This window comes from Lissotriton vulgaris, chromosome 5 (genome assembly GCF_964263255.1).
Source record: "Lissotriton vulgaris chromosome 5, aLisVul1.2, whole genome shotgun sequence".
Taxonomy (NCBI): Eukaryota; Metazoa; Chordata; class Amphibia; order Caudata; family Salamandridae; genus Lissotriton; species Lissotriton vulgaris.
Genome location: NC_141693.1, coordinates 1,100,528,889 through 1,100,545,692, shown reverse-complemented (window position 1 = coordinate 1,100,545,692; position 16,804 = coordinate 1,100,528,889). Strand labels below are relative to the sequence as shown.

Sequence of the window (16,804 nt, the reverse complement as noted above, 5' to 3'; positions counted from 1 at the left end):
AGGAGTGCAGAGGAGAGATAACAATCCTATCCAGGCCCTTACATGACCATCATAACATTAAACTTTAACCAAACAAATATACAATGTTTACATATTTATTTACAAACAAAATAGGCACTTGCAAATCATCTTCATGTGCCAATACAGAGTTTGTAAAAAAATTCATGCAACACATTGTCATATACAATGCCAATAACTCAAACTTGAATGCTGCGAGACCTATTGCATTGCAAATGCTTGTTAAAAGCAGCAGTTAATAGTTCCTGGGCCTTTTCCTGTGTGGGAAATGTTATTATGTCGCGCCTACCAGACAGCACAAGTTGTCTCCAAAAATACCTATTGTCAGATTAAAGTAGGTTTAAAGTTGCCTACTAGTTACCATAAGTTGGTTGTACCTCTCATTTGCTAGCTTCTTATTTGTTAGCTTGCATACGCTTGCATTCCTCTTCTTAAGTGTGTCCATCTCCTGGAACGTAGCCTCATTATTGGTGTATTTCTACTGCTTACTTTTCCAGGCACTACTTTTTAGGTCGTGCATTTGAGACCTCTTGTATATACTTTAGTATATACTTATATGTGTATGTACTTTGAGGGTTCTGAAGATCAGCCCTAGGACTTGTCTGCTTCTGCTTAGGGACTACGCAGCGCGCAAGTGCTACTCAGAGAGACCTCTTGGCATCGCTCAGCACTTTTGTTAAAACTAGTGCATGTTTTGCACTGCTCTCTATGGGCACTTGTGCACGTTTGGCGTTGCCTTGCGGGAGCGAGCAGCGGTGCCATCTGTTAAACAATTATCGCCCTCGCTCCCGCAGGGTAACCTCCATACATGGACTTCTGGCCGCTCTCCACTGAAACCCCTTTGAGTTGTGCTCTCAGTGTCGCTTTAACTTTCGCTGCCGCGGGTCCACGCTCGTCTTTCAGCACCTGTTTAACTAAAAGGCTACAGGACGTGGCCCAGTTTCCGCGCGTGCATTTCGGTGGGTCCGGCCCCTTTGCACAGGGCAGTTTTATGCCATTCGCTGCGATTGCATGATCTATACGTCGAAGGGAGCTTGTGAGGAAACCGCTGCTGCAGAGACTTAAATAGGGAAGTGCGCAGGATCAGACAGGAAGTCCGCAGACCGCCAGCGCGCCGGGCTGAAACCTCAGGACAGGAAGAACGTAATGTGTGTCAAAGGTTGTTGTACCGTCCTGAACCCTTTCCCTCCTCTGTGTTTCTGGATGACTGCATTGGTTCCCAGAAAAGGTGCTGGTTCTCAGAAATAAAGTGCTGCCTGTGCGCCAAGTCCACAGGGCTTGTAAAAAGGCAGACGTGGGCTGCAGGGCATGCTTACTGCCATAGTGACCCATAATCGGTGTTCAGCGCGCCCATCCAGTCCTTGGCTGCTGTGCTTCAGGGGAGGAAAGACTGCTCTCACGCACGTACTATTGTGCATCACCAAGCTGAAGCATGCGCCTGAGGCAGAGCCTGCACCCTGGACTTGGCTGCACACAGAGTTGAGAGGCAAGGCGCAGTTTGTACGGCAGGATCACAGAAATCTTTAACTTCTGTCCTGATTTCCATCATCTCCATCGTTAGTGGTCTCAGCCCCACAGGTGCAACACGTGTTGCATTAGAGGCAGTGGTGAAGCAGCCCATACGCTGGAGGGACCTCTTCTGAGTGTTCAGCGGGGTGTTCCTCTTCCATGCCCATTCAATCCTTGCCCTCTCACTCCTGCGGTTACTCCGGTACAGTGGTAGCAGCACAAGTTAAAGTGCTATAAGACAAAGCCTTCCAAGCAGTCTCACCTTTAGGAAATGTTTTCAAGGAGTTTGTACCAGTGGTGAAAGTACTCTGGTAAGGAGCTCCAGTAAAATCAATACAGACCAGCAGCACACAGACCACCCGCCTTACAACGTGGCTTCAAACTAGCATTCTTTATAGCTCTTTAAACATCAAAGAAGAGTCCGAGGAACACGTAAATCTCTTTTGAGATACACTTGGGAAGCTCTCTCTCTGAGTGGGAGGAACGTGACCAGAGGCGCTGATTGGTCGAGACAGAAGCAAGCAGTCATTTTCACCATGAATGTGAGCAAATTGTAAACATAAGATTCTCCCAGTGGAGGCCACTATTAGCATGTGGGTACCAATGGTGCGGGGGCGTAGCCACACCCGGCTGTTGGTGTCACATGTCCTACCGCAGCGGCAGCAGCAGCAGCACAGATCAGCCCTGTCCAGACCCAGTGCTTGAGGGTCAAGGAGGTGGTCTGGCCAGGCTTAGGTACGAGAGGTTCTCACTGGTCCAGATCAGACTGTCATCCTGCCCAGGTCTTCAACCCTGTCCAGATTCAGTGCTTGAGGGTCAAGGGGGTGGTCTTGGGGGTGAGGGAAGGGGGGGGGGGGATCTCACTGGTCCAGGCCAGTCCATCTTCCTGCCCAGGTTCTAGGAGCTGAGCACGTGAAGCAGTTTAGACTGTGCAGTTCCAAGATGTCCGCACAAATGGGGGCACACGCTGATCACACAGTATCTGACCCAAGCAGTGGGTGCCCAGGGATAGACAGGTTCTTTGGGGTGTATGTGGGTTCAGTCCCAGTTGCTTCGAGCAGGGGCGGTTCATTGAAGTCCCCCTGGCTGCGTTCTCTTGTAAATAATTCATGCCAATATCTCGAATGAGCTGATTAAAGAACTGTACAGGCAGCAAGGAGGGTTTGTGTGGGCTCTCCGAGCCTGACCTGAGGGGCTGGAAATATAAATCTGGTCTGATGTATAACAGTGGTCTGTATAAAAACGGCGCAAACTAGTAACGGGTCCTTGTGAATGAGCTTTGTGTTCAGCGTGAAACCTACGGCCTCCTCTGATATCAACCTATGGCTCCTCTGATAACCTATGGCCTCCTTTGATAACCTGCAGTCTGCCTCATCGTTACATATTGAATCAATCAATCAGTTGGTACTTATATAGCTCAGCGTATTCCCCATGAGGGTATCCAGGCGCTGGGATGCCCCACTCAGTCGAAGAGCCAGGTCTTGAGTCTCTTCCTGAAGTCCGTCAGTGAGGGTGATGTTCGGAGGTGGAGGGGTAATGAGGATTGAATGTGTTTAAGAGCTATGGGGGGAGATCACCAGGTCCGCAAAGGAGGTCTGTACCCTACAGTTAGGGCCACTGGAATTATGAGATTGTAGGGGTGCAGCGATTTCTGCATGATTATAGACTCGCTGCATTTGCCACATAATCCATCATCTGCTGATCTTAACAAAAAAATAATTGTTTCTAGCGGAAACGGTTCAAAAGCTACTAAAAATGCAGCAACATGTTTCAGAGCAGTGGAAGGCCCTTTGCAAAACTGGACCGGTCCCGTTTCTATTGCTTGTTGCTATATTTGGATGTTAAACTGGTCCTAATGAGGTGCAACGAATGCCCAGACAGCGTTACCAAGTATAAACAAGCATTGGCATAGCCAATAGGTCTCGCCTTTGGGACCTTATAAGTGTTTTGCAATCCAGTACAATATCCTTGGTGCAACAACATCAACTGTTGCATGGCTAAACACTTATAAGGTCCCAAAGGTGAGACCTATTGGCTATGTTGATGCTTGTTTTTTTTTTTCTGGCAACTGCCTCCATTTAACTTTCTTGATAGAAAACGACCAGCAGAGGTCAATAAAATACCAGAATCAATTTAGCATTCTCTAGATTCCAGTCCATAGAAATTGTCTTCCACGAGCACCCGTAGACAATAATATTTTTTTTAAATCTTGTATTTGCAGTGATATGACCGCCGAAGGTCCTGATTTTATATTAAAAACTGAGCTTTGGACTATACCATTTCCCGCTGAAAGGCAATATTTTGCTCCATGTGTTCCCATACCTGGCGTGTCACGCAGTTTGGAGCCGACTTTCCCTCCATGTTAAAGACAGTAGATGTTTCAGCACCCAGGCTGATGTGCTGCATAGCTAAACACATACAAGGTCCCAAAGGCGAGACAGATTGGTATGTAACTGTTACCACAGATTTTTTACAACGCATACCATGACCACGCATACTTTTACAACGCAGGTCATTTTACAACGGACACCTTTACAACGGATTACACTACAACGCACATACTATTACAACGCATACCATTACAACGTAAGTATAATTATAGGTAAGTTTATCTTTTTTTAAAAACATTTATTAGTGGTATTTGGTTATGGGGTACAGGGGTATTTTTAGGTTTTAGGGCTGGGTTTGGGTTTTGGGGTACAGGGGTATTTTTAGGTTTTAGGGCTGGGTTTGGGTTTTGGGGTACAGGGGGATTTTTAGGTTTTAGGGCTGGGTTTGGGTTTTGAGGTACAGGGGTATTTTTAGGTGTTAGGGTTGGGATTGGGATTTGGGGTACAGGGGTATTTTTAGGTTTTAGGGCTGGGTTATGGGGTACAGGGGTATTTTTAGGTTTTAGGGCTGGGTTTGGGTTTTGGGGTACAGGGGTATTTTTAGGTTTTAGGGCTGGGTTTGGGTTTTGGGGTACAGGGGTATTTTTAGGTTTTAGGGCTAGGTTTGGGTTTTGGCGTACAGGGGGATTTTTAGGTTTTAGGGCTGGGTTTGGGTTTTGAGGTACAGGGGTATTTTTAGGTGTTAGGGTTGGGATTGGGATTTGGGGTACAGGGGTATTTTTAACATATATTTACAAATAATAAAAGTAAAATTAATTTTACTAATAAAATTATTTAATAATTAAATAATTAAATTGGGTTTTGGGGTACAGGGGTATTTTTAGGTTTTAGGGCTGGGTTTGGGTTATGGGGTACAGGGGTATTTTTAGGTTTTAGGGCTGGGTTTGGGTTTTGGGGTACAGGGGTATTTTTAGGTTTTAGGGTTGGAGTTGGGATTTGGGGTACAGGGGTATTTTTAACATATATTTACAAATAATAAAATTAAAATTAATTTTACTAATAAAATTATTTAATAATTAAATAATAAATAATTAAATTAATTAATACAAAAATAATTATTTACAATATATATTAATATTATATACTTACCTATACTTACGTTGTAATGGTATGCGTTGTAATAGTATCTGCGTTGTAGTGTTTTGCGTTGTTAAGGTTTCCGTTGTAAAATAACCTGCGTTGTAAAAAATGCGTGGTCATGGTATGCGTGCTAAAAGTACGCGTTGTAACATCATATATCCGACAGATTGCATTGCAAATGCGTTTCTTTTTGGTTCAGCACTCCATAAGGGTGCATTTGTTTTCCAGCAGTTTCCGTTTTGTACTACTCTTCCCCCCTCAGCTGTGCTCTGTGTTGCACTCTCTCATCTGTGTTTCTTCCCCGTCGCTTTTGTGTTGCACTCGTCCTCTTGTGCTTCTCCTCCTCTGGCCGTTTGCTCACCAGTGGCCTTTTCCACTCCCAGCTCCAAGTTGCTATCTCTCATCCATAGGCTTTACTTCCACCCCGCGCTCCACGTTGTTCATGTGTTGCTTTCACCCACGCCTTTCCATTTTGCTTCCCCCACCTGCACCATCTGTGTTGCTTTGACCATATGGATGCCCCCACACAAATGCTCCATGGTGCTTTTGCTCCTCCGTACCCGGTGTTGCTTTCCCCACCCAATACATTTTTTGCACTACTTTTTTAAACCGATCCAAGACAGATTGGTAAATAATTGGAAAAAGAAAGCACATGCATCAATTTTGTAGGCAGATGTATGCGTGGAGAACGCACCTTCAACTTGATGTAGCCCAGTGGTCTTCAAACTGTGGGGCCCGCCACCCTGGGGGGGCGTGGAGTCATCTCAAGGGGGGCGCCAGTCCACCTTCCCCAGTGACAAGCAGAAGCCCCAGAACGCATGCACGAGTGGTTTTGAATAGAACATTTTGTAGCCGATTCAGGTCATTGTGCATTTTTGGCCTTATTTTTAAAGACAGTAGGGCTTGTACTGAGAGTGGCTCAGACTCGTGTAAGGAAGGGCAGGAGCAGCCTTGGAAACTCGTAAGTACTGAAGGGTGAACAGGGAGACCGAGCATTGCACACTCAAAAATTTCTACTGTCTGGGAGTCAGAAGATGGGGGCTGATGTGGTTTTAAAAAATACACTATGTGTGTAGAACTGCACTCCTAACCTTGACCAAGATTGAAACAAATCTTTTTAGATTTTTAACAAATTAGTGAGCAATCTCACTGGGGGAATGCCCCAACCCCCTATTTGAAATGCATTGACGAGGCCAGGGAACACCCTGGTCTGTGAGATGCTCAACTTTGTCCCTCAGGTTTCAAAATTTTTTGCATATATTTTCAACATATACTTACAAAAAAATCATCAATACTTCATGAAACATTCCTCACTTAATCAACGGGAATACTCCTGTTAACTGATATTCAAAAGGGAATTTATATGCAATTGCATCCATCTGTCATATGTATTGCAAATTTTAAACAGTCAAATAAACTGTACAAGTCTTCAAAATTCACATAATCATGCTACATCTAAAATGAAAAAAAAATTTAACAAAAAGCCCAATGCATTTCGGGTCTACATGCGACCCTTCTTCAGGGGAAAACAAAGATATTTTGATATGTAACATGTGGAGTTCTCTTCACTTGACATGTTCGGGAATGAAATTTTGCTTTATCTTACTGGCACTCTGAAAAAATATTTAATAAAGTCTCATTCATGTTCTGGTTACCTAAAACATTAAATCATTATTAGGAGGGTTTGCACATGTGGGGTCCCGTGTGAGCCAGTGCCCGATATTTAAAAAATACACCCCAGTGGGAGTTTGCAGAAGTGTTTTGGAGTGGTCTTTTTAGAGAGGAGTTTTAGATTGGGAATTTTTTTTTAGCAGGTTTGATGGTGCTATGAAAAGGGGTAGTGAATGGTGTCTTACAAAGTGGGTTCTGCGTGGGGATTGGTAAAGGATGTCCGAACTGTGCTTTCTAGAGAGGTGTCTGACCATCTCAGTACTGATTTACATGTGGGATCTGTGTTGTGCTTTTCATAGAAAGTCTAGGTATGGCTTTGCAGAGAGGGTCCATGGTGAGCTTCCTAGAGGACATCCAGTGCTTTAAATGGGCTGGTACTGGCAATTTTTATTTTTTTTTATTTTGAGAAGGAGAGTACATGCACTTCTCAAGAAAAACGTAATATTTTTAATTGGAGAGTACCAGCACTTCTCAGAAACATGCAAGTACTCCGGTACAGAGTATCTGCACTTTTATTTCTCCATTTCAAGCACTGAGGATGTCTTGTTGAGAACTCTGGAGAATGAGTCTGGTTGCCTTGTCAAGTACCACGCATGGATGGTTAGACTAGCATTTTAGTGCTAGTGTCCACATCACAGCACTAAAATGCATTAATCAGTCAATTTTTGTTATGGTCGGGTCATTAAGGGGCAGTAGGTTAGTGACCTTCCATTGCAGATGTTTTTCAACAGTTTCTAGAACTTTTTAATGCTTCTCATTTCTTAAAAGGGTGCAATTTCCGAGATCTAGCTCTTTCCATGCACTTCATTGCTTGTTTTTGTTCATGGGAAAGTCTTACTTTAAGTGTTGCACATTTGGTCGTTGAATGTCACTCCTAAGCACACTGAAACCATAGAAATGTGACACAAGCATTCAGAAAACTTAGCAGATATGGTCTGGATGTAAATTTCCAGGACTCTCGGGATAGGGCATTGTAAGTACAGATCAGGATGGTGCTTTGCAGAGAAGATCTGAATGGGTCTTTGGTAAGAGGACCTGGATGGAGCTTTTGCCCAGAGGAAATGCCTATGTACTGCCAATTTAGCCATCTTACCCGTGTCTCGATCTACCCTTTTACATGTTTGAGGGGGGCCCGACCCCCAAACATTTTGCTCAGGGGGCTTAGTATAACAAAGTTTGAAGACCACTGATGTAGCCTGTCGTATCTTAGTTTTTTTTCTGTGCTACTCTTTAGCCATGCTGCACAGCACTGCTAAAAACCATTGGCAAAGCCAATAGGCACCAAATACGAGACCTATTGGCGTTGCCAGTCTTTTTTTTTTTTTAATTATTAAAATCATTGGTGTACCACGACCTAGACTTAATTTGTACTTTAAGTGAATAACGAAGTTACTCTTTTAGATTTAGACATTTAACTATGCAGGTCAACATTAATCTGGCATTCAAAGATTCCAAGCTAGATGGTGGGATGGATTAAAAAATTAACAAGCACTGGCAAAGCCAATAGGTCTCTCCTATGCAAGTGATATTGGCTTTGATAATGTGTTTTAGTTAGCAAAGTTGTACACCAGTGTGGCTGCTGTTCAGTATCAATAACCGCTAGTGGCGTAAATGAGAGTGCTCTGGAGTGGCATATAGTCAATTGGTGAAGAGTTGAGTATTTAGAGTGGAGGGGCAAAAAGTACTGTGTATTGGAGAGGCATTTAGGGGAGTCGCGCAAAGTTGCATACAGTGGGTCCATTGGTGTAGAGTGCTGCAGAGTATAGTGGCATAGAGTGAGGCGGCATAAAAATCAGGGCAATACAATGCAGCGTAGTAGATTGCAGGGGCATAGATTTGGGTTATGCATAGTAGAAAGCAGTGGCGCAGACTACAATCTAGTGCTTCAGAGTGCAGTGGCGTATGGTAAAGTGGATTGGTGTAGAGTGCATTGACGTAGAGTATAGAGATGCAGAGTGCCGCTGAATTCAGCGGCATACAATGCAGTGCAGTGTTGTAGAATGCAGTAGTGCATAGTAGATTTCAATGGTGCAGAGTAGAGTGACGCAGAGTACAGTGACAGTGTAGAATGGCGCAGAGCAGAGTGATAGATTGCAGTGGCGTAGAGTGCAGTGATGCAGAGTAGAGTGGTGTTGAGTGCAGTGTTGGAAAGTGGTGTAGAGTGCAGTGGCACAGAGTGCAGTGGCACAGAGTAGAGTGAAGTGGCGTACAGTGGAGAGGTGCAGAGTAGAGTGCAGTGGCGTGGAGCGGTGCAGAGTGGAGTGGCATAGAGTGGTAAGGGGTGTGGAATGCAATTAAAATATCTACTTGTCCATGGGGCCAATTGCTTCATAAAACTACTTGTCATGTAACAAAATCCACTTGCCTCTTTGGTGCCACTTAGTGCAGCAACAAATTATGGCAGCAATCTCATTATATAAGGGCTCTGATATAGCCTCTCTGATTATGCCAGGGCTCATACCTTAGTTGTGTTTGAATACTTGCAATCTCCTTATGTTGCCACGTTTCCGCAGATCTACATCCAGGGGCTGAAGGTAGTGGTAAGCAATAGTTCTATGGTTAGAATGCCCTTTTGATTATGTGCAAACCTACTAACTTGCATGTTTTAAGGGTTTTCAACAACTCTTCTCATATCTTTTCCCATACTGAGAAATGTTGGAAATGTACTCCCGACAATGGCAGATGTAAACCTTCTTCCAGAGTTGGGAAAAAAGTGGTTGGAGGCAAAGTGAACTTGCAAACACTCAGATTTTCGAATGAGCAAATCTACACATGCATACTTGCTCATGTTAAAATGCAGTTCACAAATATTTTCTAGGAGTACTATTTCTTGTCCTACTTCTGTAAATTCATGGGAAATTCACGAAAGCCATGATGCAAGGACATATACGATTGGTGCACTTATGAGACTTTATTTAATTATTGTCCCCCTAATTTGGTCTAGCTGTGACTGTGACCTTTTGTGTTTATTAAAATTCTGTCTCTCTCTCTCTCTGGATCGGCTGGCTTCACTGTGAGTGACAGCATTCTGATCTTTCATAAGGACCATATCAGCACACAAAGTAGTTTTGTCCAGTGCCAGTAACTACTGTGGCAGTGTGTGCTTTTTGAGACCAAAAAAAATAGTTAAGCTTGGGCCAAGGTTTGTTATGATGGTGAGGGCCTGGCAGCTCCCACGCCAATAAGGTTTTTAAAAAACCATGCCAAAACAAGTCACAAATTGACAAAACTAAAAAGCTGACCACCAGTTTCAGATCTACTGGCTTTGCCAATGCTCGTTTATTTTTGTCTCCAATAATCTTATTGAAACTGGTTACACTGATTTTCCATTATGAATATGTTTGGGAAATACTAGAAATCATCAACACATGTTACTAAATGATGCTGCAAAGAAATGGTACCTGAAATATTCCAATTGTTTAGCGAAGTGTTTTTTTCCTGCTTTAATTTTTTAATGTACATTTTATTTTGAAAGCAAATAAACATAATTCTTGCTTTTAAGCTTCTGCAAATATCTGCATCAAATCAGAGAGCATTCTGGAAGTATTATACGTAGCCTCATATTGCTAAACTTTGAAAAGGTGAATACACATTTTTTATACTGGAACCACTGTTAAGAGTGCAGTTGGAGCTTACAACATTTACTTACAGCGCTCACCCTAGTGGGCAAAAATATTACCTTAACTGCAGACAGTGCCCATCCCTGATCCATAATGTGGTACTGCAAACTGGCAGCCAAAGGGTTTGTGCTGCAGAGGGTTGGGCCTACTTGTTCCAAGGAAAGAATACACATGAAAACGTGTTGCTCTTGACCCCAAACAATATGTCGTGGGCATTGAGCTATAGCATCCCTGGTGGTGCCGAGTAGAGTATGTATGGTGTGGTAGCAGACTGTCATTAGAGACAACACATTTTCAATTGAAATGACCATTACATTTGTACAGATATACAGTTTTACTAATAAAACTCTACTGGGAACAAACAGTAATGTGTGGAAATGACATCACCAAATGTAATGATTTGTTTTGATTGTATTAAAGTATTTGTTTCCAACACACCCAGGAATTAACAAAACATTGGCTTCGTTTGTGTTCCTAATTCTAAAATATTCTGAATACTTACATAGTTCATTTAAATGTTGTTGTATGCTAGAAATAGACGTTCCTACCTACAGCATTCAGCAAGATTGTCACATAAATCCTCTCACTTTGGAGTCAGAGAAAGAAAAGTAAACATCAAGCTCCGTTAACCCTTTCGCTGCGGCGGCAATTCTGCCGCAGCGCTAAGGGGCGGGGGGGCTGCGCGGTGGTCCGACTCTGGTGACGGAACCGCTCCTTCACGCCCCTCGGATGAGCTGTGCTTGTGACGGAACTGTTCCGTCAACAGCACAGCCCACCTGAGGGGAGTGACGGAGCGGTTCCGTCACCAGTGTGGGAGGGGTTAAAGACAGAGCCTGAAATTTGACCTCAGTCTTTGAATGCACAGCAAATGTTACAAGATACGATCAAGATTTACAGGCCTGTGAACAGAAAGGAGCACTAGTGGAAGAATACAAGGGAAGTTAGTGTGAGAAGGCATTGCTCCTTGGGAGGGACAAACTCACCCTGGACAGCTTAAAACAAATAAAGCCAGCAAAAAGAAAGCCACAAAATGTGAGTTACAAACCACAAAAGCCAACGCTAAGCAACTGTCAGAATTTATTCCCAGGGAAGCTTTCTGAATGTACCCAACATGTCTTTAGCAAACCTTACAGCCCTTCAACCCAATACAGCATGATCAAATAAAAAACACAGTATACACAATGTCTACCCAGCAGTATAATTTCAAAGAATAAAACTTATCTTAACAAATTAATAAGAACCAATAGGAAATGGAAACAGAGCTGGTTAGCATTCTGAGTGTATTACTATAATATATACAATAGAGTATAGGGTGGTATTGTTACTTCACGCATGTGAAATTGTAGGAACTACTTTATGTCAAGAGAAAGTCATAATGTAAAGTCAATAATGTTGCATATGGCATTGTAATTATCCACAATATGCTGTGCCTTGGATGGATAATGGACGAGGTTAGCTCTCAGCAAAATACTTTTAAAGCTGCCTGTAACCAGATGGTAAGAAAAAATTGCAAAGCCGATAGGTTTTACCTATACAAGATTATTGGCTTTGGCAATGTTTTTTTTAAGAAGTATTGCACCTCACTGTGGGCCACTGTGCTACATGACAAAGTAAAAACACAAAAAAGGGCTATGATGCGGTCAAAGCGTGCCGCGTCGTAGTACTTTTTTTTCTTGACTGTAAGCTGTGGTACACAGTAGCCTGCACTGCTGTGCAATAGGTCTTAAAAAACATTGACACAGCCAATACATATTGCATAGTAAAAAACTAATACTCATTAAGGGAAGGGACAGATCCAGGCTGGTGCGGTGGTCTGCAGCAAAGTACGTGTCAAGTTTCCCAGGTACAAAGTACATGATGCAGCTTTTTTCCTGAACAAGGCGCCCCAGTTCGCCAAAACGTGCGTAGATCAAGCCCTTTTTGCTACCACGTTTACAGTTCACTTTGGAATCTGTACTATACATTGTTTTATGAAATGTGACTATAGAGATGATCATTTCATTATAATGCGATTCAGTATTTGTGACTGTGTATAACTTTTGCAAATTTTTACCTGCATATATAGTTTATCTTGTCATTCTCCTTTTCCAGTTATCCTCAATGTCTTTGTACTTTGTAGTATATTTCAGCACTTTGTTTTGTATGAATTCATGATTATTTGTACATGTTAGGAGGTATTTAAACCCCATCAAATCAATATGTATGCAATCAGGTAAAGTATATATTCAAATGTTCACATGTTCTTCAGGTTTGTTTGCAAATCAGCTATATTATTTTCAATTGGGTTGCCATGGGTTGTTTATTTACATTGACTGCTTGGGAATGGATCATTGTCTACACTACAGATACCTTGGCTGAGGTACATAAAGGCAACGCTGGAGAAACTGGGTAATGCTCAATTGTATAGTGATACAAGGATGATCTCCAATACAGATATTGCTTGGATCAAGGAGACTTTTGTAGCATATAAGCAGGAGGAAATGGACAAAGGTGTTCTGACCAAAAACATGTGTATTTACCATGGGATGGTGTCTTTTCTGAGTAATATAGAACTGCATCTTACGCTAGATATACCAATTCAGTACAGAAGAATCCAAACATCACTTCGGTCAAACATGTTTCCCCAACCTTTATAGGGTTGGCATGGACCCTCTGACTCCCCGACCTGTTCATGTGACTTGGGTGCTGTACAAGGCACATAACATATTACCCGTAATTGTCCCAGGTGGGTGAGTTTACGACATAAGTGTATTTGCACCCTTCTTTTACCGTTGAATTTTAAACAAGTTAAGCCAGCATTACTATATTTGCAGCATTTAGAGAATTTTAATGTATGTTTTTCTGTCACAAGTTTTTAAATGCGATACTATGAAATGTTTTTATTGTGTCTTGTACTTTTATGATTTGCTTAGTCAAATAGAATAAAGTTTATTTGACTTTACTATGGCAGCTCAACACGTGTAGGCAACATCTCCCACCCTTACAGCTTTTCCCTTTTAACAGCCTGCAATTGTATGGGGACCAGGGGTTGTCGTTATCCTGTGCACAAGCAATGGCCATGGCTTTCTACTATATCAGCAGGGAGAGCAGCGCACTAACTGAAAAAAATTGTACTTTTAATTCATCAAAATAACTCTAAAGTCACCTCAAGACTAAGAGATGCAGCGAGTTAGAATATGTTCATCAAGGAGTCATTTGATGGTCATATGAAGTCTTCTATTAGATAAATCGCCCAGTGATGCGATTGTGAGGAAGTGAATCATATAGGAGAATAGAACAGAATGAAAACAAGAGAGAAGTTTGGTTCATTGCGCAGGGTCTGGTATGCCCCAATAATATTTGACTGCAAGTCCATCCCTGGTCTGCCATTCTGATTGATGACATTAAAAAAAGGGATTTCCCCCATTCCGAAGAGGAAGGAAAAAAAGACAATATCTACACCACCAAATCCCGTTTGGTATTGAGAGGTGAAACATGTGAAGGCTAATTTATGGTCCACTGAGCTTTCGAACTGTAGTCAAATGCATTAGAACGGCAAACAATTAATATTATGTAATGCTACCAGAAGAATCAATGTCCCCAAAAAGACAAGCTCCAATCATTGGGTTTATACAACAAATCATTGTTTTTATAACCGCGAGTTACTTTCAGCAACTGAAGTGCATGAACCAGGACTAAAACTTTCAGACTCCGCTGGGCTGTTAAATAGACAATCAGAACAGAAGCACTACATCTTGGATGACGGTCATCTGGAAACTTTGAGCCCGCATGTCATGAGGGACGGCTGCTTCAGCCAAATCTGGCCTTTTAATAAAAAGCGCCTCGCATGCTGGGATTTTTGAACCATACTTACAGTGCTAACAATGTATCTACTTGTCGAGTTAGCTGAACGAGAAGGCAGAGACTGTTAAGTGGGGCCATCCACTAGCAGCTGCTGTCGGGTAAATAAAAACCAGTGCTACGAAATGTCTCAATTGAGCATCATTTGAACGCCACGAACCTAGAAAGTGCAAACTTGTTAACAAAATAAACCAGTCCCCTGTTGTAGCCACGCAAAACGTTCACCCAGTTCAATGAATTTATTGTTGAGAAGTAAAGAAAATACCATGTGAGAGATGTGCCCCATTTACCCCAACCAGATTACTTGTATTGGGATCCTGTACAGTGGGGTGTGGAACGAAAAGTGGAAACTAAACAACAGTTGTTTATACATTGCAACCACCCCTCACCGACCTAAAATAAACCCTGGGCTGGCGCTGCTCAGCTCTACTTCCTCGTACCAGTACTCTCTGACCCACGCCAGGACAAGACCCCAAAACGCCCCCAAATCAGGGACACTAACCTACAACACCAAGGACAACATACACCGTGAGTCAAGGCACTCTGTCAACACGCTCTCCCAACCTGCAGCCCATTGAGTGATGCTCGCACATCGCACAGATCTGCCATCGTGGCCCTCACCTGTTTGATATACATTTTCCCGTTTGCCGCGGGAGACCCCGGCCTCCCTACCGGGACGAAATTGTAGTTCCTGTTCTGGTTCCCTGCAGTAATACGGGGGTACTTTCCTCAGCGCGCGTAGCCAGCCGACAAAATGGAGGCAGGCTAGGACCTCAGACGTCCGGGATGTACCAAAAAAAAATCTAAATAGAGGGGGAGTGTCAAATTCCACAGAATTAGTACTTTTAAGACTGCTGGCGTGAGAGCCATATATGTGACGTGGGCTGACGTTTTTAAAGATGTAACTACCTAAAATGCCAAACTACTGTTAAAATGTTCTTAGTTATTAAAGACATAGTGTAGAGAAGGAAGAACGCTCCCCTATTGAAGTGGATTATGGTACTGCCCTCTGGGGTGAAAGGCTCGGCGGTAAAGCCTGACACTGCTGTTCAGTTCTTGACAGCGGCGGGAGAGGGAGTGTTTTTGGAGGACAGTTTGAGTCTGTTATAGGCTGATATGGACGCCGCATGGCAGACAATAACACTCTAGTCTTGAGGTTCGTAGGTGGACAGTTATCATTGCTTACGAAGGAGCCCGTTACGTCCCAACATTACAGCACACGTGGTAGTGAGCACAAGAAACAATACCATAAGTGGCTCAAGCTACCACATTGGTTAGCGTTTATATATTTAAACAGAAGCAAAATTGATTCACAGTAATTTTTTTTGTACATTTATCTTATTTATTTATTTAGATAGTTTTCTATTGCGCAAACATGGCCCATTGCCGGTATCCGACCACTTTACAAGTAGACAGTGAGCAGTGTAACAATAATATCAATAATATAATATTTACGAAAAATACATGATTAAGTAATACCCGGAAGGAAGGGTATTGTTTACCATGTTCAAAGAGCAAAGGAGAAGACACAAAGTATCCAGTATGCCATAGTCATGAGGAAGATTGAGGAATCAGGATGGGTAACATTGGATCTAGGGAAGAAATGTGTTCATAAGGAGTATTTTGACTTCTTTCATGAAGGCTACAGCTGAGGGATTCATTCTGATTTCAGGGGGCAGGGTATTGCACATTCCTAGAGCAATCCCAGAGAAAGAACGGTTGTAGGTTTTTTTCTTGTGAAATCTTTGAGGTTTCAGAAGTAAGGTGTTGGAGCTGCTGGATGATCTGGAACCACTAGCAAATTCTAGTTTCTGTGCAAGATATTTAGGGGGTTGGAAGTGAAGTGTTTTTTTTGTCATGTAGACAATTTCTAGCTGCAGTCTTGCTTTGAAAGGGAGCCAGTTGAGGGATTTCAGATCGGCGATGATGTGATTGTTTCTTTTAGAGTCTGTGATGAGCCTAGCAGCAGAGTTGAGCAAGGTTTTCAGAGTAGCCAGTTTGGATCTGGGCAATCCAGAGCAGGTTGCACTTCCATATTCCAACTGGGAATCACTAGGGCTTGCACAAAATGCTTGAGGTCGTTGGGGGGTGGGATGGGGAAGGGTTTTAATTTTCTTAGAATGTTAATTTGGTGATTCGCTCCTTTGGTGGCTGCACTGATGTTTTTCTGCTTGTTGAGATTCCTGTCAAGCGTTAATCCCAGTGATATCACAGAGAAAACGATTTATGGAATGATGTGACCCGGGATAGAGCAATCAGTTGCTCACACTTCTCCCTACAGTGTAGATTGTGTTATTTTGAATCATCACCTCCCCCTTAGACCTTTAATGGTATTAGAACGTTTAGAATGATATTTAACTTTTAAATAACAGTATTAGAACGTTTTAAAATGATTTTGAACTTTTAAATAACAACTGTTTGTAGGAATCTTCTTTTTGTGGAGTTGTAATGTTTTCCTTGCACGGATTGATTTCGTTCTGCCATTTGGGAATTGAATGCTGGTGGGAGGTCGGGATAGAACCCTGAGCTGCTGGAAAGACTAGCACCGCTATTTTGGGGGTTAGCGGTTTAGTCGATGAATCCGGGATTATTTAATGAGGGACGCTGGTGCGCCTAAGGCAAGCCCATCAGCGTCCCGACGGCGGCAGTGGCCGGAAACGCTCTTAGTTTCCCTCT

At 42.7% G+C, this 16,804-nt stretch overlaps 1 protein-coding gene across 1 annotated transcript in view; it reads right to left on the bottom strand.

The window, feature by feature from the left end:
* The window catches only part of SMC3 (structural maintenance of chromosomes 3), an 889,895-nt gene extending 875,027 nt beyond the window's left edge, over positions 1 to 14,868 (bottom strand). Inside the window, exon 1 of the mRNA XM_086922774.1 lies at positions 14,750 to 14,868. Coding sequence (XP_086778900.1) covers positions 14,750 to 14,764 — 15 coding nt within the window. The 5' untranslated portion in view covers positions 14,765 to 14,868. The remainder of the gene's footprint in view (positions 1 to 14,749) is intronic.
* Positions 14,869 to 16,804: the final 1,936 nt, after the last annotated feature.